We start from the raw sequence: 20687 nt of genomic DNA, 5'->3' as shown, positions 1-20687 counted from the left end.
TGATGATGATGATGATGATGATGATGATGATGATGATGATGATGATGATGATGATGATGATGATGATGATGATGATGATGATGATGAAAGTGGAACGATCAAAAGTCGGACGAAATTTCATGTCATGCTCTATGATAATGGACCGTAGACAACAGGGGTTCGCACCCTCCTCAGCAAGACAAGTACAGTGGCAGTTACCAAATGCATGATCCCGAGTAACGTCTAAAAGTTGTTCAGGATTATTAATATGGAACGGAAAATGATAAGTTTACTGAATATTTCCACAAAGAGAGATGATTCGATCGGAAAGGCAGGGACTTTGGGTGGAAGTGAGATCTCTCTGTACTAATAAAATCGTAGGAAAAATCCGTCTCATCATGGTCGTGCACGCCACGTGATTCGCAGCAAAGTATTTCACACTAATCTGCACAGAGTTTTAATTGCATGTTTTCCTCCACCTGACGAACGCGAATAGTATCAACTCGGTAGATTTTATAATGCGGTCGTTTCGGCGTGCATCACCAATCGTACACAAACTGGACGCAAAAATACCAAGTATAGCTTGAAGAATGCGTCTACAAAACCTTCACATGACATTGGTTACCTGGTTGAAAGCTTTTAGGCTACTACAAGCAAGTCCTTAATCAGGTCCAACATTTTCAACTATTGCAACTGACTTCTCATTTAACTCCACTCAGCCAGAGAGAAGTTAAATTTAACAAGCTTTTCATCTGTGAGGCACCTAATCAAATCTATTCTATTTTCGCACTTTTATATTCCGACATTCAGTTTTCCTGATGAAGGTATCCCTTCAGTCAGAAGACCTTAGGCCTGCATAGACAATGTACACACAACCGGTTAAGTTTTTCCGTTTTTTTAGCTTTAAATATTATGATTTATATACAGCAAGCCGATGTGGTTTCGTAAAATGAAGTAACTGAAGGTTTTCACAAGAAAGCCGTTTTAGCTATGTGGATGTCTTCATCCGGTATTGCAGTGTTTAGCTTTTAGAAAAGATTACTGTGAGAATACACTTTGGTGTTGAATCGTGTTATTCTGGCGATTGTTGGGGGATATCTTGGTCAGCTTTCTGAAAGGATATGGAGAAGAATATAGCACCAAGATTAGTGAACTCTGCTCCCACAGAATGAAGCAATACTTACAGTGAATTCAACGTTCATATTTATGCGAAATCCGGGTGCTACGTTTATTCGAAGCCGACAGTCATCTCCGTCAGCATCCCGGGTTAAGATAATTCTCAAACTGTTGTCAGCCGCGTTTAGAGATTTTCTGACCACACAGTCTCGTACTGCAGGAAAAAAAGGTCAAGAAAATTTTAAAATGGTAAAAATGTGTCAAATTACTCTCTACTTCTACCACGGTCTTCTTATTTTTACTTGGACACTCTCTCATCTACGATTTACAATTATTGTGACTAGGCTACATCGAAAGTGGGACCACTTGATCAGATTATCGGTCGCCAGCACAGCGATTACTCTTAAGTGCCCAAACAGGACGTCGATCATCTGACTTATGAGGCTTACCTATAAGCACCAATCGAGAGGCGCCTGCTGATCAAAACACAGTAGTATCTTCTGGACAAACCAATGTGCAACCGAAATAAAATGAGCGCAGGTCTCGTGTGCCCCAGAGAAAATGCCTTCTGGTTGACGGTTCATAATGTTTGAACAGACGAAATGGGGGGGGGGTGGAGTTTATCTTTTCCTCCCAGGTCCATGGTCCATTTATTCGATATCTTTGCACATCCGTGATTCACGCACATTTGCAAAGCTCCCGTAGTGACCATCAGTAACTGACACCTTTTTAATCCGACCTACATACGCACCACTAAACAGGACGATGGTCACTAACGACGACTGCAGAGAGCTCGGGAAATGGCGAGCCATACTGTGATGTTTCACTTTGCCCCTTACTTTTGGTGGAGTGAAGATATCCCACTGTGGTGTCTCCTTCTGGTGAAAAGCTAATGACTCGGGGACTTACTGTGGTTTTCTGTTCTAATCTATGGGTCCTGATTCCTCGAAAGCAGAATTCCGTAGAGAAAAATCTGTGCCTCCAACTTGATTTGTCAAGAGAGATATGCCTAGCTTTTGGGTTCCCCGAGAAGACAAAGTAAGACATTTCGTCTTGCTTCATTGTTTGTTCACCTAAGACCATTGACTGACGGGTATGAAGAAAAACGAACGCATATGGCCTACTCCGGTCACTGCAAACAGTTAAACAACTGGCGGAGGAAAGAGCGAGTAAAGGACAGAGCAAAGCATTGCGGTATGACCCAGTATCTTCAGAGTGCTCGTGACCGCAGTACCTGTTTGGGGTGACGGGCCATGTCCGGTGATGGTTGCATAAGTTTAGCCAGAGAGAAATGCCATGTGAATTACACAAGTTACAGTAGTTGGAGAGAGTCGTGAATGTGCAATAGGATTAAACCGTTAGAATATTTATATCGCACGGAATAGTCGATTTCAGCTCATCCTCACTTACCACCGCAAAAAAACGACGGCGGACGCTCCTAATGAGGTTGCTGAAGACTCACTGACGATCGACGAAATGTCACATTCTTCTCGGGGCTCAATGTGTAACGGTAGTCCCCGAGTTTCCATTTACCTTATCATCTACCTGGACGTAAAATTGTAAGTTACTCGAAAAATATGCATTTTTGCGAAGAAATCCATTGTACTGACCTCTAAAAAGGCTAAAACACTTTTTGTTGACGCGAATCATTTGGATCAGGAGAGGAGTGGACTGTGCAATCATATGAATTAGACATACAACGTTAGTCTATTGTGGATTGACACTTGACTGTCCATGACTAGCTTCCAGTAATTATCTGCAAGGGCTTATTGAGTTGATTTGTAATTCGTAATAAACAAATCACGTGGGCTATTGCAATGAATAGCATACCACATAAGTACATTCGTACAAGAACAGCGCGGCATTTCAGAGGATTAGTTCAACATATCCAACTGATGAAGATAAGCTCGCTGAATAAATCAACACCAGCTGCAACCTGTCATTATTGCAATCCACTACCATGTATGTTCCTTAGATGAATACTTGTTTATGTTATCACAAGCCTTCTCCTTGGAGAAAATTTCCACTGATAATCAAACTTACGTAGTGGCTCTTGCTCACCAGAAACTTCTAAAATAGAGAGTGAAAAAGTTGGTTACAAAATTCGTGGAAGTTCAAGTGCAATTTTTACCTAGGAGTACAATGAACTCAAACTCTGCGTGCATCAGTTCATTCAGATATATATATATATATATATATATATATATATATATATATATGATATATAGAAAAGAAATCCAACCCAGTCAACAGTTTCGCGGACAATGATGAATATAAATAGTTCTTCTTTGAACGAGCCTCCAGGCTTTAAACCGTATGACGAGTGGCACTTTCAGTTTCATCAATAGAGTTTCGAAGATAAAGAAAGTAAAACTGGTAGACAGTTTTGCGTTAAGGAATCTTTTCTTCTGATAAGATTTGTTGACTTGAGGGTTCCACGGTTTCGCCCCAATTACTTCTGCTGTCAAGTAACCAGTAAATAGAACAAATTTTGAAGCCTTTAAAAGCTTTCCTTATAAGATGCACCGAAATCACATGTCACAGTTTGCGCTTCGATCAGTTACGTCAGTCCAATACTAGAAAATTATACCAACTCGGTTTAGGCGCATACTACACCTGTTTCTTTGCGGAAGTGTTTTCTTCTTAGACTGTGTTCTCGTAGTTTGACAACTGTCCTGTACGACAACATGGAATAAAAAAGACCTCTGTACCTAGAAGAATCTAACATCTGACTAATATGTCAAAGTCACCTACTGAACTGACAAACAGTAACTGCTGATCAGTTGGGTAGAGGTGTGTGGAATCACGTGGGATGTTGAAGAATACAAATCCGACATGAACCAGTCGTCCTCGACTGATTAGTTGTGCTTTTTCGTTCATACTTCGCTCCATAAGGCTCTAGGTTTTTTCAACTTTGTTCTTGACAATCGCACGTATGCGGGGCCAATTCATCAAATATGTTGGTAAGTGAGTGCCAAGATGAACTGCGGATGTTTGAATTTGATTCGCTTCACCAGTGTTTCAGTCATTCCGCGCATTCTCTGCTACGCATTGCTGTGGTATACCACTCTGGAACTACCACTGTTTTCTCCTCTGCCGCACTGAGTTAAACAACACTAATATTGCCAAAGTAATAAGAGTGGTTGAAAGAATTTGGTAAACACATATTAAGTTGTGTATACCAGTATTTTTGCCTGGGAAATGGTTTTGTGGTGTTTTCGAGGGTTCACGTTTAAAATCCTCCCTGTTTGATAGCTATGGACTGACTGCCCACCATGGCTAACCCCATTGAGCTCAGTCCGAAAGATGAAACCTTGAAGGGCATAGCTGGACCTCCTTGTTAATTTCAAGCCATGGATGGTCTTTCTAAGAGAGAAAGCAGGCCACAAGTCACATGGGTTTTCCAACTGAGAAGTGGTCGATTGGTGAAGAATGGGCAACAAATTACGCGACGTACGTAAGGCGGTTCAAGGAAATTTGCTATCTATCCCCGCTAAATGCGTGTAGACTGCAGTTCTGACTATCCGCCCGTGGACAAACGGTACAGCTTATAACTACCAACAAGAAGCATCCAGATGTGTCCAAGACAAACTCGCTCACAGTGTTTCCAACACAGTTTAGGCAGCTGTGCAGGATTGTTGGGCCGGTCTTTCACTTCATCCGCCTGATTGATAGTTTGGAGTAACTTTTGGAAAACTGGAATGGAGTGCATGAAATCGGCATCTCTGTCTTTTATCCAAGTAACCGAAAAACTATAGCAGATACCCATATGCGTTCCACTGTCTAGCTGTACAAATCGATACAAGACCTTCTGCAACGTACTTGAGTTATTCAGCGATTCAAATATTTCTTATCATTTATGGTATCAGATAGCGCTGCGGCTTACCAAAGTGCAGCGGACAAGTCAATGGACCGATTACGCTACATTTGCATCTCTTTGGAAGACAGTTTCCGCATAAAAATAAGATCTCCGAATTTGCACTTTTCCGCCACAAACCAGCTCTAATTTGTTGCCTGTCGGTACTCCTGCAAGGAAGTATAGCAGGATTAGCATGGAATTTGAACTGGCTTCCGACTGACCGTTTGTAAATATAAGAAAGTTGGACAGACAATTTTGTACATAGATTGCAGCTAACTCCCTCAGGATGCGAAACAGATTGCTAGTGCGAAATTCTCTGAGGTCTTAAAAGAATCAAATGAATATATTCAGGCCACTGACTAGTGATTCACTGACAGTCACGATGTCGGGCTTTGAAAAAATTCCCTTGTTTGTTGACACAAATACTACATGACACCTTGAAATGCTACTTTGGTTAAATACGTCACAATATTCTGTCACATTTATCTTACACCAGCCCACTGGCGATTGGTTTTCTTAGATTAAATGCTCCTACTCTGTAGGCGAACTTTCACTTTGTCAACCCCCGGTGCACATGACGAGGATATATTGGCTCCTATCCCGCGAAACCTCTTCAAAGTGGACTGCTCAGTGGTGCGAGTTCCAGGTGGTGGCCAGACTGAGAGGGTCTATGGGCTATCCCATTCATGTGGTGTGACATTTGAACTCGTCCATATATAGAGTAAACTTTGTTTGATAACCTCTCTTGACAACCTTCTCTGTGTCAGTCATAAGGGTATGAATCTCACTTGCAAGGAATAAACGATTTTCCCCTTCGACCGACCCATAGTGCATCGCTTAGGATTTCTTAAGGGATTTCTTCCAGACATACTATTCTTCCAGGGTGATAAATAAAGGGGACTTTTAGTGAGAAAAAAGTTTGAGTGTGTGAGCAGACCCTCTAGTGGGACGCTCTGTAGGAATCAAATGTACGGCTGTGGATTAACTGAATGCACAGGTACTGCCAACGGCTAAAATTTTGCCAAGTATTCCTCCAGTGCTAGAAAGCAGGACTGAAAAGTCGTTGTTTGGCGATTGTAAAACGGGTGCCACGAACGTGCTTGAAACTCCTGCTTCCATTTATCGGTCCACTTCCACCGAATCCATCTAGCATCTAGAATTCTTGCTGTTTTCATGTCCAATTTGAAGCCCCTTGGAACTACATACTGTCTTTTAGCTTCACCCATTCCCGTAGGGTGATTCAGTACGAGGTGCAATTAACCACTGGGTCAAAAACAGTCGTTGAACTACCCGATTCAGACCATTGGCTGGGGCATGGTTGGGTCTCTATTTCTTACTTATCACTGTGAAGTCATTTGTGCTATTGGTATACCGCATGGAGTCAGTACTAAGTCAACAGTTTTCGAAATTCATTTACAGACACAGAAAAGCTGATGGAATCATTGCGTAACCATCTCTTCCGACATGGGTATCTTTGATCTACCCACGTACTTCCATTTCTAGAGTACTTAATAGGAATTTCCAACCCTGTCAGTCGGAAATTAACCCTTCCCTACCAACTAGATGGAACTTTTTACCGTCAATGAGTGCAAAGCTCTCCTAGTTGACGTGCAATTCCGCTCATTGTATTCTGTCTGGAAAACCACCAACTCTAAGCCAGAGCACCAACACCTCAAGTATAGAGAAGAATGTAATTTGATGCAGGGTTCTATGTTTGGTACCTGTTTTAACTTGAATACTTTTGTCATTTAAGTGAACATTACATGCGGCGTCCTTCATATGCCTCTCCCTTCTCTCATCACCAGGAAATGCTTTCGAGAAAGAAACAACGGGATTGATCAGTGCTTTTTGGGTACCGCTTCATTCAGATGCTTTACTTTCTTAACATTACTTTAACTACTGGATTCCATCTGTTTGTAGACTGATGTTTCACTAGTTCAGAATTTTACCATGCACCATCACTGAGCAGGATCGCACCACCTGATATTGCACGACATACTCTACCAATGAGGTTGTTTGTATAATGTCCTTGAGCTAGAGGACATAGCAATTACCTCAGTGGGCATCATCCATTTGAGATTTGAGAGTGCTGAGTAGGCGAGCGAGGTCCAGTAGATAAGAGCGACTTTTCAGCATTCTGAAGCTGCAGCGAGAGAGTTACGCATTACAACGGCTGTTTACTATGATAAGGCACAAACAAAGTATGAAAGGAGCCGCACAAATTGGATTGTGCACTCCGAACTTGAAGACCACTGAGTCGAATATCGCACACTTTTCAGGTAAACTGAAGTGACTTTTGTCTTACCTTGCTCCAGAAATCGAGAAAAATCTCATATCCTATTCCGACAAACGTGTTGAGTTTTCCAACAAGTTGGCCTGGTCTGCTGTGGGTCAGCATTAAAAAGTATCAGCAACAACCAAGCAAATACGAAACGGTTTTAATCACCATGGTCTGATAGTAAGATGAAGGACTCTATAGACGACTCACCCAGTACTCCAAAGCCTTGTGAAACAGAATCCTGAGTATTCCTGCCTGTAGTATGAATGTGCATTTTTCCACTGCTGCTAATGTACCGGTCCGTCGTCTTTTGCAGTTTACGTGGGGCTCGTGTACAGTCACCGTCATTAGCAAACAGTGTTACATCTGATCCCTGACAAAAGTGCACGAAGGTTATTTACTCAGATTCGTACACTGATTAAATAATCGAAGAACAGAGTAACTGCTTGGATAACCTGATTCAATGAATTAGCTATAAACTAACTCAGACACGGATACCAGCCAAGTGTAGGTCAAATCACCTCATTTTTTTGTTTTGGGATTTTGATGAAAAGCGAAGATAATGTCCCAGTTTGGATCTATTAGCTCATAAAATGTGTCGCAAATGGGACAGCTATCTAGTTACAAACAATCATGAGGGAATCGCATTTCCCAAGTAACTTTAGGTCTTGTTAGCCAATGAAAGAACTGCTTGATTATCCCACTAAAAAGGCGAGCGTATGGTTTTCGCATTCTCGTCCTCAGCTCAATATTCACACAGTTTTACTGGTAAAAACCAAGCTATACAGTTTTAAAACAAAATGTTTGGTCGAAATCACAGCCACGTTATGTGGACCGCGAGACGGCCTGGATATCGCAGCTAGTCTTCCATGAGCGAACACGCTATCCACCTTTCCTGGACATGATCACACTCCTTTGAAGGGACGGATTAGGTTCAAATGTGGCTGCCTTGGGAAGCCTATATCAGCTAGGACCCACTGATGAACTTTACGGGTCCGGTGGTCTACGTCGGTACTGCTAAGAATATTATGCAAGCCCAACGAACGCTGCTCGGCTTAGCGAATTTGAACACCTGTAATTGCGATCGCATCCGTTAGTTTTCCTGGATGCACTGGGAGTTACTCATAAGGATGAAATAGTGACAAGCCAGACTGTTCCTTGCACCCATTGTCTTATTGCTTCCGATATCAACCGGAATTACTCAGTTGTGTGATTGTTTATGCGTGCGTGAAATTGGGATGTCACATTTTTGACTGTGAATTCTGTGGGGCTAGTTCGCCAAATTTCATCTGCCAAATTAGCAAGCCCTTCACCCCGGTTTGAAGTCCCTAATGAGCACTTGTGGATCGACTTCATCCAAATCCGAAATCGGTGCGGGAATGAAGCAGGGTTGCCTCTGACCCCATGGCATTCCTAGACGTACGATTCGAATGGATGTATTTTTTCTTCTCATGTTGGCAAAAGTAGCAGTCTGTACAGGTCTAAAAACCTTGTGTAGCAAGGGATCTGCACAACCCGCAGGTGCAAATGCCTCAGCAGAATCTGACTTGTCAGTCACCAGCGGGCCCACTCCAAACAAACGCGAAAGAGCCAGTGAATCATCTTGGTGATTTTCTATCATTTCTAGCCAGCATTTGCAGAAGAGAAGTTGGGTGCGATTTCTACTCATCACCTGCCTGACACCAACGACACTACGAGATGACCTTAACATGAAAGAGTTGTGTCTTGCTATCTGGCTAACCATTCCACTCAGGTGGTTCGATAATAGAAATTCCACGGAGAAATTTACAGTGATTTATCTGGAGGAAGTAGGACGTACCAACGAAACATAAAGGAGCTGACTGATGAGTTAAGAGGCTTGGTGAAAAAGAACACGAGCTGGCGGCTGTCATTGGACCATCATAATTAGGCTGACTGATGGCTCTCGACAGACTTCTGGGTGCTCGCGAAACGATGTTATTTCCTCGGATGTAAGTCCACATCAGCAGCCTGCTCGCAGAAACATGATTGGCTCTACGCATTTGGCGAGTGGTCCTACTATTGACGGCAGATCCGTTTCGGATGCCAACCAAACGGAGACGATATGGAGCAAAGTTGAATTTTCAGCGTGTTAGTAACCAGTCACCATAATACAATATACCGGTGTGATTTCAGGAGGTGACTTCCTTTTCCGTCTAAATTCTGTCTGTCAGCCTACTGGGAAGCTGGCTTTTTCAGGGTACAATCGCAGCTTCAAACACAAGGTTATTAATGTTAAAAAATTAGGCAAAACTATTAGTAAAGTGAAATTTTTAGATGACACGGTTGCTAGCACGAGTAATAACACTAAGTCAGTCTGCGCAGATCACGATTAGGATGATGAATATAGTGGGTGACAAAATAGGAAGAGAGGCGATGAAAAACGTGTGCATAATTCTACAGACGATAGACCGTAAGGATACCTTCCGTTGCTGAGTGACGGTGGGTTAGCCTGCGTTACAAATGACACGTTTACCTTATATCCTCTTGGTACCTGCAAGAAACCAGCTCTTAAGAAAATCTGTCATATTGGGGTAATTCGACAGATGCCGTTCGGCCGACCTACTTACACGTCATCGCACAGCCTGGTCGTTAACGGGGGTCGCCAATACAATTCGTTTGGATCAGGAAGTTTTCTTCGCCAATCAAGAGGTTTTCAACATTCTATCTGGGTTTTTGCTATTACCCATGCCATGAGCGCTCACCGTTTATTTTTGTGGCGGTTTTGCCCCGTAAGTGAAGCCAGTCTACGCTGAAAAGCCGAGAAGCGCTGTACAAGCGTTTCACGTCTATTGGAAATCATCAGCAGTGCGTATCTCACGAAACTCTGGAGAGTCTCGAACCCACGACCTCCAGGCTAGTAGCCTGAACACTTAATCCTTCGCCCACGAGCGGCTTATCAGCAGCATGATTAACTCGTACTTAGACAGGATATATCGCCGCTCATTCTTCAATCACGGGATCCACATCTCGCGGTCACACGTGTTGACTGACTCCTCGAGCAACGACTTCTCAGATGGAAGCTTCAATCATCGGGTAACGTCCATTCTTCCACTGAGCTACTTATATATTGTTGATAGTGTGAGAAAATCTGGGAATGTTTGTTTCGTTTATTCTGTGTAATAAATGCGTTTCTTATCGCAACTAAACACCTATGTCGACGGAAATTTGTAGTGGTGAGCGAAATTTGAGCAGACGTTTTGCCGCACCATTTATTGGTATGTAGTCAAACAAGCATTTGACCTTAGTGATATCGCATGAAATACCCAATTTTCCCTCCATCGTTCTACGTTGAATATGATGATACTTTGAACTCGTCCAAGGCATTCTACCTCGAAGTGTAGGTAGGTTTCCTTCCAAGTTAATGTGCGCGTGTTGAACCAGATGGAGCTTATGCCTTGTGATTGCAGCTAGATGCAGTTGAGGTGTTCTCCAATATGAAGCCATTTGACATGGAGGGGCAAAAACCAAATGGACTTTCGATAGCTTCCTAAGAGTCTAATTATGAATAAACACAAAGGTTACAATCGAGCATGTTTGTCCACGTTGCCTAAGCATGTATGCGCCTTGTGTTTGATGTCACGATTAATGTCCATCCAAATCGGTGGTACCCGAAAGTTGCGAGCAGCCTTTTGACGGTGTGTGTATCGTATTCACCTTCGTCGATTCTGCCTTATGTGGTCGTGTTGAGGCTTCCATGCAGGATAGCCGAATGAATGTCTAATGGGCATAGGCCCCTTAACTCGTGTATATTGCTTTTCTTTTCAAACCCGAGTTCCTTCAATGCAACGTAGTGAACGAACGGACTAGTCCGAGTTCATAAAAGTGCAATGAGCAAGAGCTGCATAAAAGCAAGTTAACATGTCCATACCAGAACGCGGCGTACCATGTTTAATTGTCAGTTGAAAAACGCACACTGCTTTGCTCGAAGATGGCTGCTACAACCGGCTCCTCAATAACTAAAGGGCACATTTGTCCTTTCTTGCTACTGGCTATTTTTGGCTGGGTGGGTTATTGAAACAGTGGGATTTTCGAGTGCTGACACTGTAGCAGAGTGAGTCATAGTTGGGATATCCTATTCATAAATGAACAGAATCTTGACCGGTTTCTCTGCGTCTACTCTATTTGCAGGCTGGAAATGCATCAATCACGTGGGTTCATTGTGCGCGGATTAACCCCAGAACACAAAGCTTATGAACTCAGTAAGGCTAATTACCAACAGAGAACACTTAAACAGACCTAATTAAACCGTTCAGTACGCGAAGGGCAGTTTTCACTGCGCACACAACAAATGAGGAATCGCAGATCATCGCGGCCGGCATACTAATTGAGTTTTGATATGCTGTCTCGTCAAACCTGATTTAATGAAGGTGTGGAAAAATCCAACCACAAGCCCAAGACTTCCCCATGTCAATTTTCCCTATGCACGTACATGGACGTGACAGCTGGTCTCGCTGAACTAATTTCACGAACATTTCATGAACATACGGTCACTTGGCTACCTTGAGGCGGCAAATAACCCCCTATTCCGCTACTTAGTGAACCAAGCGTGTCAGTGAAGTTTGACAACATTTGATCCGATAACTTCATGCGTTAACAGTGGTCAATCGAGTGAACAAGCGGACAGATGGAACAAATTAAACACCTGTTCAAACGTGATAAAGGGGAAAGTGCACAGAAATTGGGGAACTTCAACCAACAGACTACAGCGGAGGAGGCCCAGTTGACTGTCACCGAATCATCGATCAATCACGGTACGGGACAGCCCGTAGAACAACCAATCAAAATCGAAAGGCAGCCCAAGATTGCATAAGACATTATAACAATAAAGCTCAATACACAGCCACTGACACATCGCTGCGCTACGCTCCTAATGACGCATTGAAGATGTCACTTCGATTGGTGATAAAACTGCAATTGAAATTCCCAACTCAGCAAGCAAACTAACTACAGTTTACGCTACTTGGACCACCAAACACTCCTTTCAGTATCAAATGGCGTGTCAGTTTATGTAATGCTGGGCGTATGTCAACTTACAATATCCGTTTCAGGCTGGATCGCGAACGCTTTAGGCGGTACATCACGTAGGTCGAATCCGCATGAGTCCCGACTAATATAAAAATAAGCATTTTCTCCAGGAGTCACAGTGGTGTAACTGTGGCAGTTCCTATCAAAATGTGACTGCTCTATGTCTGCAAAGGAAACGGATGAACAATCGGTAAAAGAGGTAAGTAGCTATATACATTTGAATATAGATAGTATTTAGGTGCAGGATAGCATTACGAATAATTCCTTTGCTTCCTTATCAATATCTGTCTCCATGAAAACGGTAAAAACCGACAATTATAGTTTGAAAAATGGTCAAACAGGGATGGTTGGTTATAAATTACCTATGAATTGCACCAACATTTTTGGCAGACTAGACCTAACAAATCGGTGCGTCAACTGGCTCTTAATTCTACAAGAAACTTCATCAAATTACATCTGTTCATGTATGTATCAGTTGATTTTTGCCCACAGTAAGTTGGTCGCCGAATAATATTCTGCTCACCAAGTGAGTGGATTTTTTGTTCTGTCGGACAAACGTGCGCATTGCGGATAAGGTCTGGTAAACAGTAAAGTTCGAGTTCACTCTTGTCCTTGTGAGCCAGCACAGAAGGAGGAATTTCCAAGCAAAACCAATATGTGCTGTAGGCCGGGATTTGCCCGTGATGATGAAAACATGGATATAACACCACCAAAGTAGACATGGTGTACAGTATAGGTTTGGGGGGTTTGGTTCGGTAGATACTGTCCAGTTTGAACAGTCTTTTGGTTAGTATGTCATCAAACGGTACAGATATCTCTTCAAAGATTCTGTTTGACAAAAATTCATAGACTGGTTGTGCCGAATACTTTGCCAGGCGTTCTTGCTAACAACAATGACGTTTTTAATATGCTTGAGAGAATTACTCCAAAAGATTTTGATGTGTTGAAAAAATGCCAAGTTAAATAACCAAATTGTCTTGTGCGGTAAATTTTGAACAATGGAAGTGCTGTTTCATGCATTCCACAATGGAAGTCGCTCCTAGATCCCTAAACGATGATGGGCATCAATGGAAATTTCACGAATTTGACTCTTTGTATAGTGTCATGTCAATCCGAATAACCTTGGCATAGTTTAGCAGAGTTATCTTGGAAACCAACAGAAGGGCTGGCGTACAACGGTCAGCAGTTCCATGCTGACTGTCATTTTCGGATATGATATTTTAACATTTCGCTTCAGCATATTTACGAGGTCCCTCAATGTAAACTCCAAAAAATATATGCGCCGTCACATTTGTCAATTTGGTCTTGTCAGTTTCTCTACCAAGTAGAGCACAATGAACGATGAATGAATGAATGATAGAATTTAGTGATCCCATTTTGTTAGATGGATTGTTATTGGTCGGAATTTCCATTAGAATCATTTTCTCTTAAATCTATCGAGTGTGAGATGATTAATCAACTGGTATCAAAGGTTTTACTCACGCTCTGGTAATAATAAAGAAACATCATTCAGCTGTAGCACCCTTTCGGTGTCTAACTGCCATGCCACCAGAAGGAAGCACGAGGGCTAGGTTTCTGCCAGGTTGCCCAAGCCTAGACAGAGGCAGTCGAGAGGCAGAGGTTGGGTCACTAAATTCGCCACCTCGCTCCCCCCTCACTATTAGTATATAGGCTATTCAGAAGGACGATATAAACAGGGCCAAAAAACTTTATTCGTGAGCCTGAATGATGTTGACACTAGTTTGCCTAAGATTTTTTGCGATGCGTTTGAACAGTTAAAACAGAAGTTAGGCGTGAGAGTAGGGCTTGAATAAGTGCGGCTTGCTGTTAAACTTTGTGGATTAGATCCGGAATTCATCGGTTTTTTTCTGCTGCCGTTTGATCAGCCCATCTTGATCTTTACTATATGAATGTAGGAAATTTGAACCTGTTCTCAAGAATAGGGAGGAAGTGAATTTCACGGATGGAAGGAAACCTTGCGCAGTGGGTTAGTCGAATGATGGATCCATGACTGAAAATATCAGAGACGAGCATAGTTTGAGCTCTTCCTGGATCAACACATCCCGCCCACTTAGTTATTTTAGGTTTCCATCCCGACAAAAATGCACTCATCCGTCCTTCTCTGAACACAGGGTTTCCTCAAGGGCTCACACTGATGATTTAACTAATAGTTTAGCTAGTCGGTTTTCTACCTCGGAAGGAATAGGAAGGAACACATCCCTTCAGGCAGTGTGTCACGACGCAACTTGCATAGAAACCCACCACCCACTTGCATAGAATGTATTATCTAAAAGCGACCGTTTGCTTAATCCCAAGATGTACCAGTCGTACGTGTTTTGTTGGAATTTCGGAATGTTTCTTTTATGGTGGTACACTGAAAATGAAGACACTGACGCAGTCCTTTCTCCTTCATCACTCAACAGATACCCCGAAAGATCCCTGAAACTCAGGAAATTATTAAACAGAATTTCTTATCAACATGAAATGCCCATGACGCCTAATAAAAAAATGGGTCAACTACAGTGTGGGGTATATTGTACATTGAGTTTCATTGTATTCCGTAATTCTGGTTCTTAGGCCATGGTGCTGACGGGGAGCTGAATACTGTCGCATTTTATCTGACTCTCAATGAATATTGGTTAGAAAACGGTTTCCCTTGCGTCTAAATTGTCCCATACATTGCCATACAGTATTTCAGGATTTTGGATACGGGATGATTTCGGTTCGACTTTGGTCGTGATATAACATTTGGTAGAGAATGCTTCTTTCCACTTCAACTCAGTAGCATGACGCTGGTGCACTAAATAAGGTCGGTTGTGGACAGGCAGCGATCCAAGCATGAAACAAATAGGCAGAGCTTTTCAGGATGTCATCTTTCGTTTTATGATTTATATTGACTTTCACGATTTGTCGCTGCAGGTACGATTACTCTGTGAACTTTTTTTCACTTTTAAGGCCGGTGAATATTCCTATACGTGTTACTATACTATAAGTACTATACTATAAAGTACTATACTATACTATACTATACTATACTATACTATACTATACTATACTATACTATACTATACTATACTATACTATACTATACTATACTATACTACGTATTACTATACATGTTATTTATGTCTGCTCCCAAGCCTAGTGTGACGTGGTACCATCTGAGATGTCATCATCCCTAGCACAACGGATTCTGTAGGTTTACAGAATCTCTCGACTTTGAAAACAGCGTACATCATCAATTTACCATTGTGTATAGTTCCACAAGTTAATCAGGGATTGAGCTAAATGAACAACTAAGCACAGCCTGAAAAAAACTTGGTTGGAATAAATATTTGTGTCCGCAAAGTTCAACATTGGAATGTCGTTCTGACACCCTGTCCTCAGAGCTAGCTGTCGACCTGAAAATGGGTGTGGAATTAAAACACACGTTTGTAAGTATTTGTGCTTATGTATCTGTGTAAATGACAACCACATAAAACAACTTTCTTGCTCGTTTAAAGCTATCCAGTCATATTTCTTTATTGATTCTCTCCGTGTTGACTAGAAGAACGTTTATCAAAACCATCGATTGCAACCTGTGCCAACAGTACAAGTCAGATGAAAACGATGTGAGTGAATTTTCTTTGCATAGTACGCTTCACTGGTATTTATGACGGATCTATCCACAGCCTTTAAACTCACACATGCTCGGCTGATAGAGCAGTATATGAGAAGGTGAATAACTAAGTGGCCCTCACTCATCAGAAGCAGTATAAATCGATGTTAGCTGTTTACCCCCATTTTGTACGGGGTTGAAGTGATATCTCACAGGTGAAAACGAACAAATGAACTTTTGCTCATTCATACACAGATGAAGCCATTCACTCAACTCATGTATTGGAGATGTTGTTTGGTTTTTACCCCCACTCCGAAGGATGGAGGGCGACCACTCTGGGGAGATGATCGGAACTTCCACATGGTCGACACCTTTCAGGCATTAAGTTTACCAAACCTCTCTGAAATGAGCAAGTAAATCTATTTTGATCTGGTTATGGGGCACTTGTCAATCAGAAGCAAAGGACAGCATGGCTGTCATCGTTCTCTACTTCTGAACAAAGGCCCATACCAAACATTAGTATCTAAAATATCCCCGAGAAAGCATTCTGATCAACAAAGCGTATTCGGTACCATTTGAAAGATAAAACTTCATATCACTCGGCTGGAAATATCGACAGGATACTTTCTGGAGACGATCAATATGGTTTTGATTTAGGGGTAAAAATGAGAATACCATTCATATGGCAAATAAAAGAATTCCACGTGCTGACCAGAGTCATCAGCCGGCCGCATCAAGGCTGCCGAAGTCCCTTGTTTTACATGCCACATGTGCACAACTCAGCGGAAACACTACAGTTTAACACCACCTTTAAAGCACATAAGAGTGAAGATAGCACACGAAAGAAAGTTAGACTTGGAAAGTTGAACATCCTGTGATGGATTGATGGAAAGTTGTGGCGCAGTCGACAAGTTTGGAAGGTAATCAGCAGACTGAGTTATACATCAGAGTCTTGAGTGATTTTCTCCTCTTTCCGGTTAAATAAGAACCGGTTTGACTTCTTAATCTTCCAACATGAAGATGTAATGGTACAGACATCACCAGGTAGCTGCGATTTCTTCATGTCATCAAACAATGCAGTGACTTGCTGATGGTCCAGACCCAAATCCCGTCGGCAATACTAAGGGCCTGATGGCTGTTCAGGCTGATGCCAATAGCCGCTTTGTAACGCCGCTCCTATTTCAGAAGTGACACATTGACAGGCCAAATGCACCTGAGGTGCTGTCGCAGACGTAGAACGCAGGTGCCGTTCCTGCGTTTCCTTTCAGTTTGGGGCTCTGTAAACCTCTGATTCGACTGAATCTATGAGTAATGATCATTTCAACCGTATTTGTCGCCTGGAGTTTGCTGCTGAATTTAATTCGGCCGATGATTGATTTATTGGGTTACTTTCCCTTGATACGTTATTATTTGAAAGCTAGCACCATCTTGCACTTCAAATGAGCATCTAACTCCACATTTACCTATTTTGGTGTTCAAGTGGTGAATAAGATCAATAAAAGTTCTTTGATTATGCCTATTTCATGAACAAAGCATTTCGGGCGAAAGAACTAGTGGGTATCGAAATGACCTTCCCAGTCTTATGAATAGTATCTCACAAAGAGAGGTTCCGTTCTTCTGCGGAATATGAGGTTAGTTTTGTCTTTCGTCCAGAACAAAATTGCTTATATACAGCAAGCACGACATCTCTTTCGGGAGGTATCAGCCTAATTATTACCACTGCAACACTGCTCTTTGTGCTTCTCCATCCCAAAATGCAGAAGTTGAAATCACTAACAGCAAGGTGGACCTTCTCAGGAGAGCAAAAACAAAGCTGTCATAGGACTTCTAAACATAATTAAGTGATTCTTAGGAAAAGTAATGAATCAAACCATAATTTGCTCCACGCTTTCAAAGGAATAATGACTACTGATAAAATTGGAAACTATAGGCTGACAGCTAAACAAATAGTTGCATCGGCTAGTGGAATAACTCTGCGATAAAAAATATTGTGTTGCAGACATTTCAATTTGTTTCTGGATTAGAAAAGGTTACAGACTTACCATCATCCTCGTCTGATTACAGTGAAGAAACAGCAATGCAATTTGAAGCAATCATTCATATGCAAATACAGGATAAAGCATTTTTTTAAAAATGAAACAGCATGGATTTACGATCCCGCGATATGCCATGAGACGGTACCTTTGTCTTTTGTTTTCTATGAGCCATCCATCGACATACCATCATTACTCTGATATGCATCGAGTGAGATTAGTTGCATCACACAAACCGTGATCTACTATCTTAGCGCTACACTTCTTTGATTCATCGGTTCGTAGATTTTCATCAGTAACTGTGAACACGCACTGACAGTATGGTGATTCTTTGGTCAACAATCACAAATGCATCTGCCAGGGGCGCTGAGAGCTAAAAGGCGAATCCTTCGAGGCAGATAGTGAACACTGGTCAACAGATATAGAACTAGTATTTTCCTCTCCACACTTCGTTCATCCACGCTGCAGTCAATCTGTTCTGACCTCCAAATTCAACAAGTTTCCCCGATAGTGACGTCATCGGGTGGAGAGTCCAGCCAAATCATCAACCCAATAACGTAACCAGCATCGCTAAAAAGGATGTGCAGTTGTACTGATGAGATTTTCGAAGCATCTTAAGCCATGAGTTACTTTGCATCAGTCCAGCATGGTGAGGTTCCTGTGACCTCTAAGACAGAAATTCTGAGCAAACCTACCGAATCTTTGCATGTGTGCGAAGTCAAGGTGAATGAAACTGGACATGTCATTCTTACATATTTAGCATTATGAATGGCTAGATAACCGAGAGAACTTCTACTGCGATAGGAAAAAGGATCAGTTGGGGGAGATAATTTGCACTGTTGAGAACTGGGGGCACCTCGTCTCCCGTTACGGTTTCCCATTCTCTCTATAACTTGGAGAACCAAACGTATGATCGCTTGCTTCGAAGAAACCTACGTCCTTAGCGAATATACACTCATTTGCAAACTAATTTGGTTCTTTCGAGAGACTCACCTGGAACCAAGCTGAATCTCTCGTTTGTGACGTTTTCAGGCAATTGAATGTGCTGCACCAGGCCGCCTCATGTTTCAGTCGCTACGGTATTTGAAATATCGCGATACATGTATATTTGTAATGTACTACTCCATGAACCAAATTAGTTTGCAAATGAGTGTATATTCGCTGATTTCGTGCAATTTGGTTTCAAGTAGAACATAAGGTTGACGGAAACCCGGGGACTGCGCCTACCTGATGAGCCCCGAAAAGGGCGAAACTGGTCGTGGGCTGTCGACGGATTTTCAGCAACCTTATGAGTAGTACATTACAAAAACCTACGTCCTTATCACAAATTAAATAAGATTAGTAAAACATATACGCTTCGCTCGACGCAACGCATCAGTTGTACCAGCTGTACATGGAGGAAGCTACCAATCTAACCTGAGGCGGACGATGTAGCGTGGATTTTACGGAACGATATAATGTTCTACATAGAACTTTTTAAAACTTTTTTAGGTGGATTCACTATTGAATTTACCGCAAATGAACGCCACATAAAATGAGTGCCATCCTTTTTGATGTTTGAGCACGACTAGATGCAGTTGCCCTTCGGTCCATGGTTTCTAGACTCCATTTTCACCGGAGAGGCGGCCTCCAGAAAATTTCTGTCCTCAGTGAGCTTACACAACACCGCTAGAACCAGTGTGTGGATTGCATATACTAGTCAAGACTTCCAGTGTACATCATAACTGTCAGTCTAGAAAACCAGGCACAAGAGAGTGGACCGAGACAACCACTGCAACCAGTTGACCGATTTGGCAAAAGTTGCAAACTCAAACCACACACACATTCTTTGTACCCAGTGTCATGGCATGCTGTGTGGCGAATGTCATTCGTGATGCTCCACGGAGTATCAATATCCTAGCAGCTACGGGGGATTTTCGGGGCGTAAGCGGACCAGTTTCCTCAAAATTCGTAAACCACCACTTTATCGGCTAAACCGAGATAGGAAGGTATAGGTAACGTTTAACCAGAAATGCAAGAAATCTTCTCTAATCACCATAAACACATTGATAGCTATTCAGATTTAAGCAAAGCACTGTGCCTCACAAAAACACCGACATGTTTCTCGTTTGAACCCATTTAACTGATGCTGATAATGTGGCATTCTATTTCGGTTTCCGCCTTTGGTTTCATGGTTTTTACTTGGATAACTCTCTACTGAGCGGTTCGATCCCTTTTGTGCGCCTCCTGGAGTCTCCGTTAGCCCTAAGTATTGATAAATTTGATAAAGTATCCGATGAGCCCCAAGACTGAGGACTTGACCCGAAAAAGACATGATCTGATTGAAACAGCCAACATTTACGGCTGTCATTTAACCAGCTTATGAGGTTTCTATTACGTTAGAAACTTGATGTCTTCGTACCTATCACATCTCCCCAAATTATGCACCGGCAAAAGACCTCGTCAAAATATGTGTACAGATAAAATGAAAACCCCAGGTTATTAGCCATCACCCTTGATAGATGAAGTATCCAAAACTGTTTTTTCAAACCTAGCTCAGCAAAAGAGTTCGTTATGAAGGATAAGTCAAATGTCGAATATTTTAGCTACCTCGTGATGGAAGTTGGGTTTGAATGGGGAATCTGTCTAATGAACTTTCGTTTATCACCAGTTGGTGACTTTTTTGGTGACCTCGTCCACCTCTAAGTGCGTGTTTGACTGTGACGTTTACTGCCTCTCCCCTCGCTAGTCAAGCTATGATGGTGGAATTATTCTGCCGCAGAACAATAGATGATACTA

The 20687-nt window shown here is 42.2% G+C and overlaps 2 protein-coding genes across 2 annotated transcripts in view; one reads left to right on the top strand and one right to left on the bottom strand.

Annotated features, from left to right (window-relative positions):
- Positions 1–12442, bottom strand: part of T265_14451 (hypothetical protein) — a gene marked incomplete at both ends in the record, with an annotated part of 27936 nt that extends 15494 nt beyond the window's left edge. Inside the window, 5 exons of the mRNA XM_009173690.1 lie at positions 1164–1309; positions 3139–3165; positions 6676–6765; positions 7443–7605; positions 12288–12442. Of these exons, the coding sequence (XP_009171954.1) occupies positions 1164–1309; positions 3139–3165; positions 6676–6765; positions 7443–7605; positions 12288–12440 (579 nt within the window). The remainder of the gene's footprint in view (positions 1–1163; positions 1310–3138; positions 3166–6675; positions 6766–7442; positions 7606–12287) is intronic.
- Positions 12443–13820: 1378 nt separating this feature from the next.
- T265_07988 (hypothetical protein) lies at positions 13821–19106 on the top strand (the record flags this gene model as incomplete). Its single annotated transcript, XM_009173669.1, has 3 exons — positions 13821–13941; positions 18550–18632; positions 18942–19106. The coding sequence occupies 3 exons, from the start codon at positions 13821–13823 to the stop codon at positions 19104–19106; spliced, it is 369 nt and encodes a 122-aa protein (XP_009171933.1).
- Between the last annotated feature and the right edge of the window lie 1581 nt (positions 19107–20687).

The sequence above is a fragment of the Opisthorchis viverrini genome (assembly GCF_000715545.1).
Source record: "Opisthorchis viverrini unplaced genomic scaffold opera_v5_193, whole genome shotgun sequence".
In the NCBI taxonomy this organism is placed as follows: Eukaryota; Metazoa; Platyhelminthes; class Trematoda; order Opisthorchiida; family Opisthorchiidae; genus Opisthorchis; species Opisthorchis viverrini.
The sequence above is the reverse complement of the archived record's forward strand: the minus strand, read 5'-3'. Positions and strand labels throughout refer to the sequence as shown.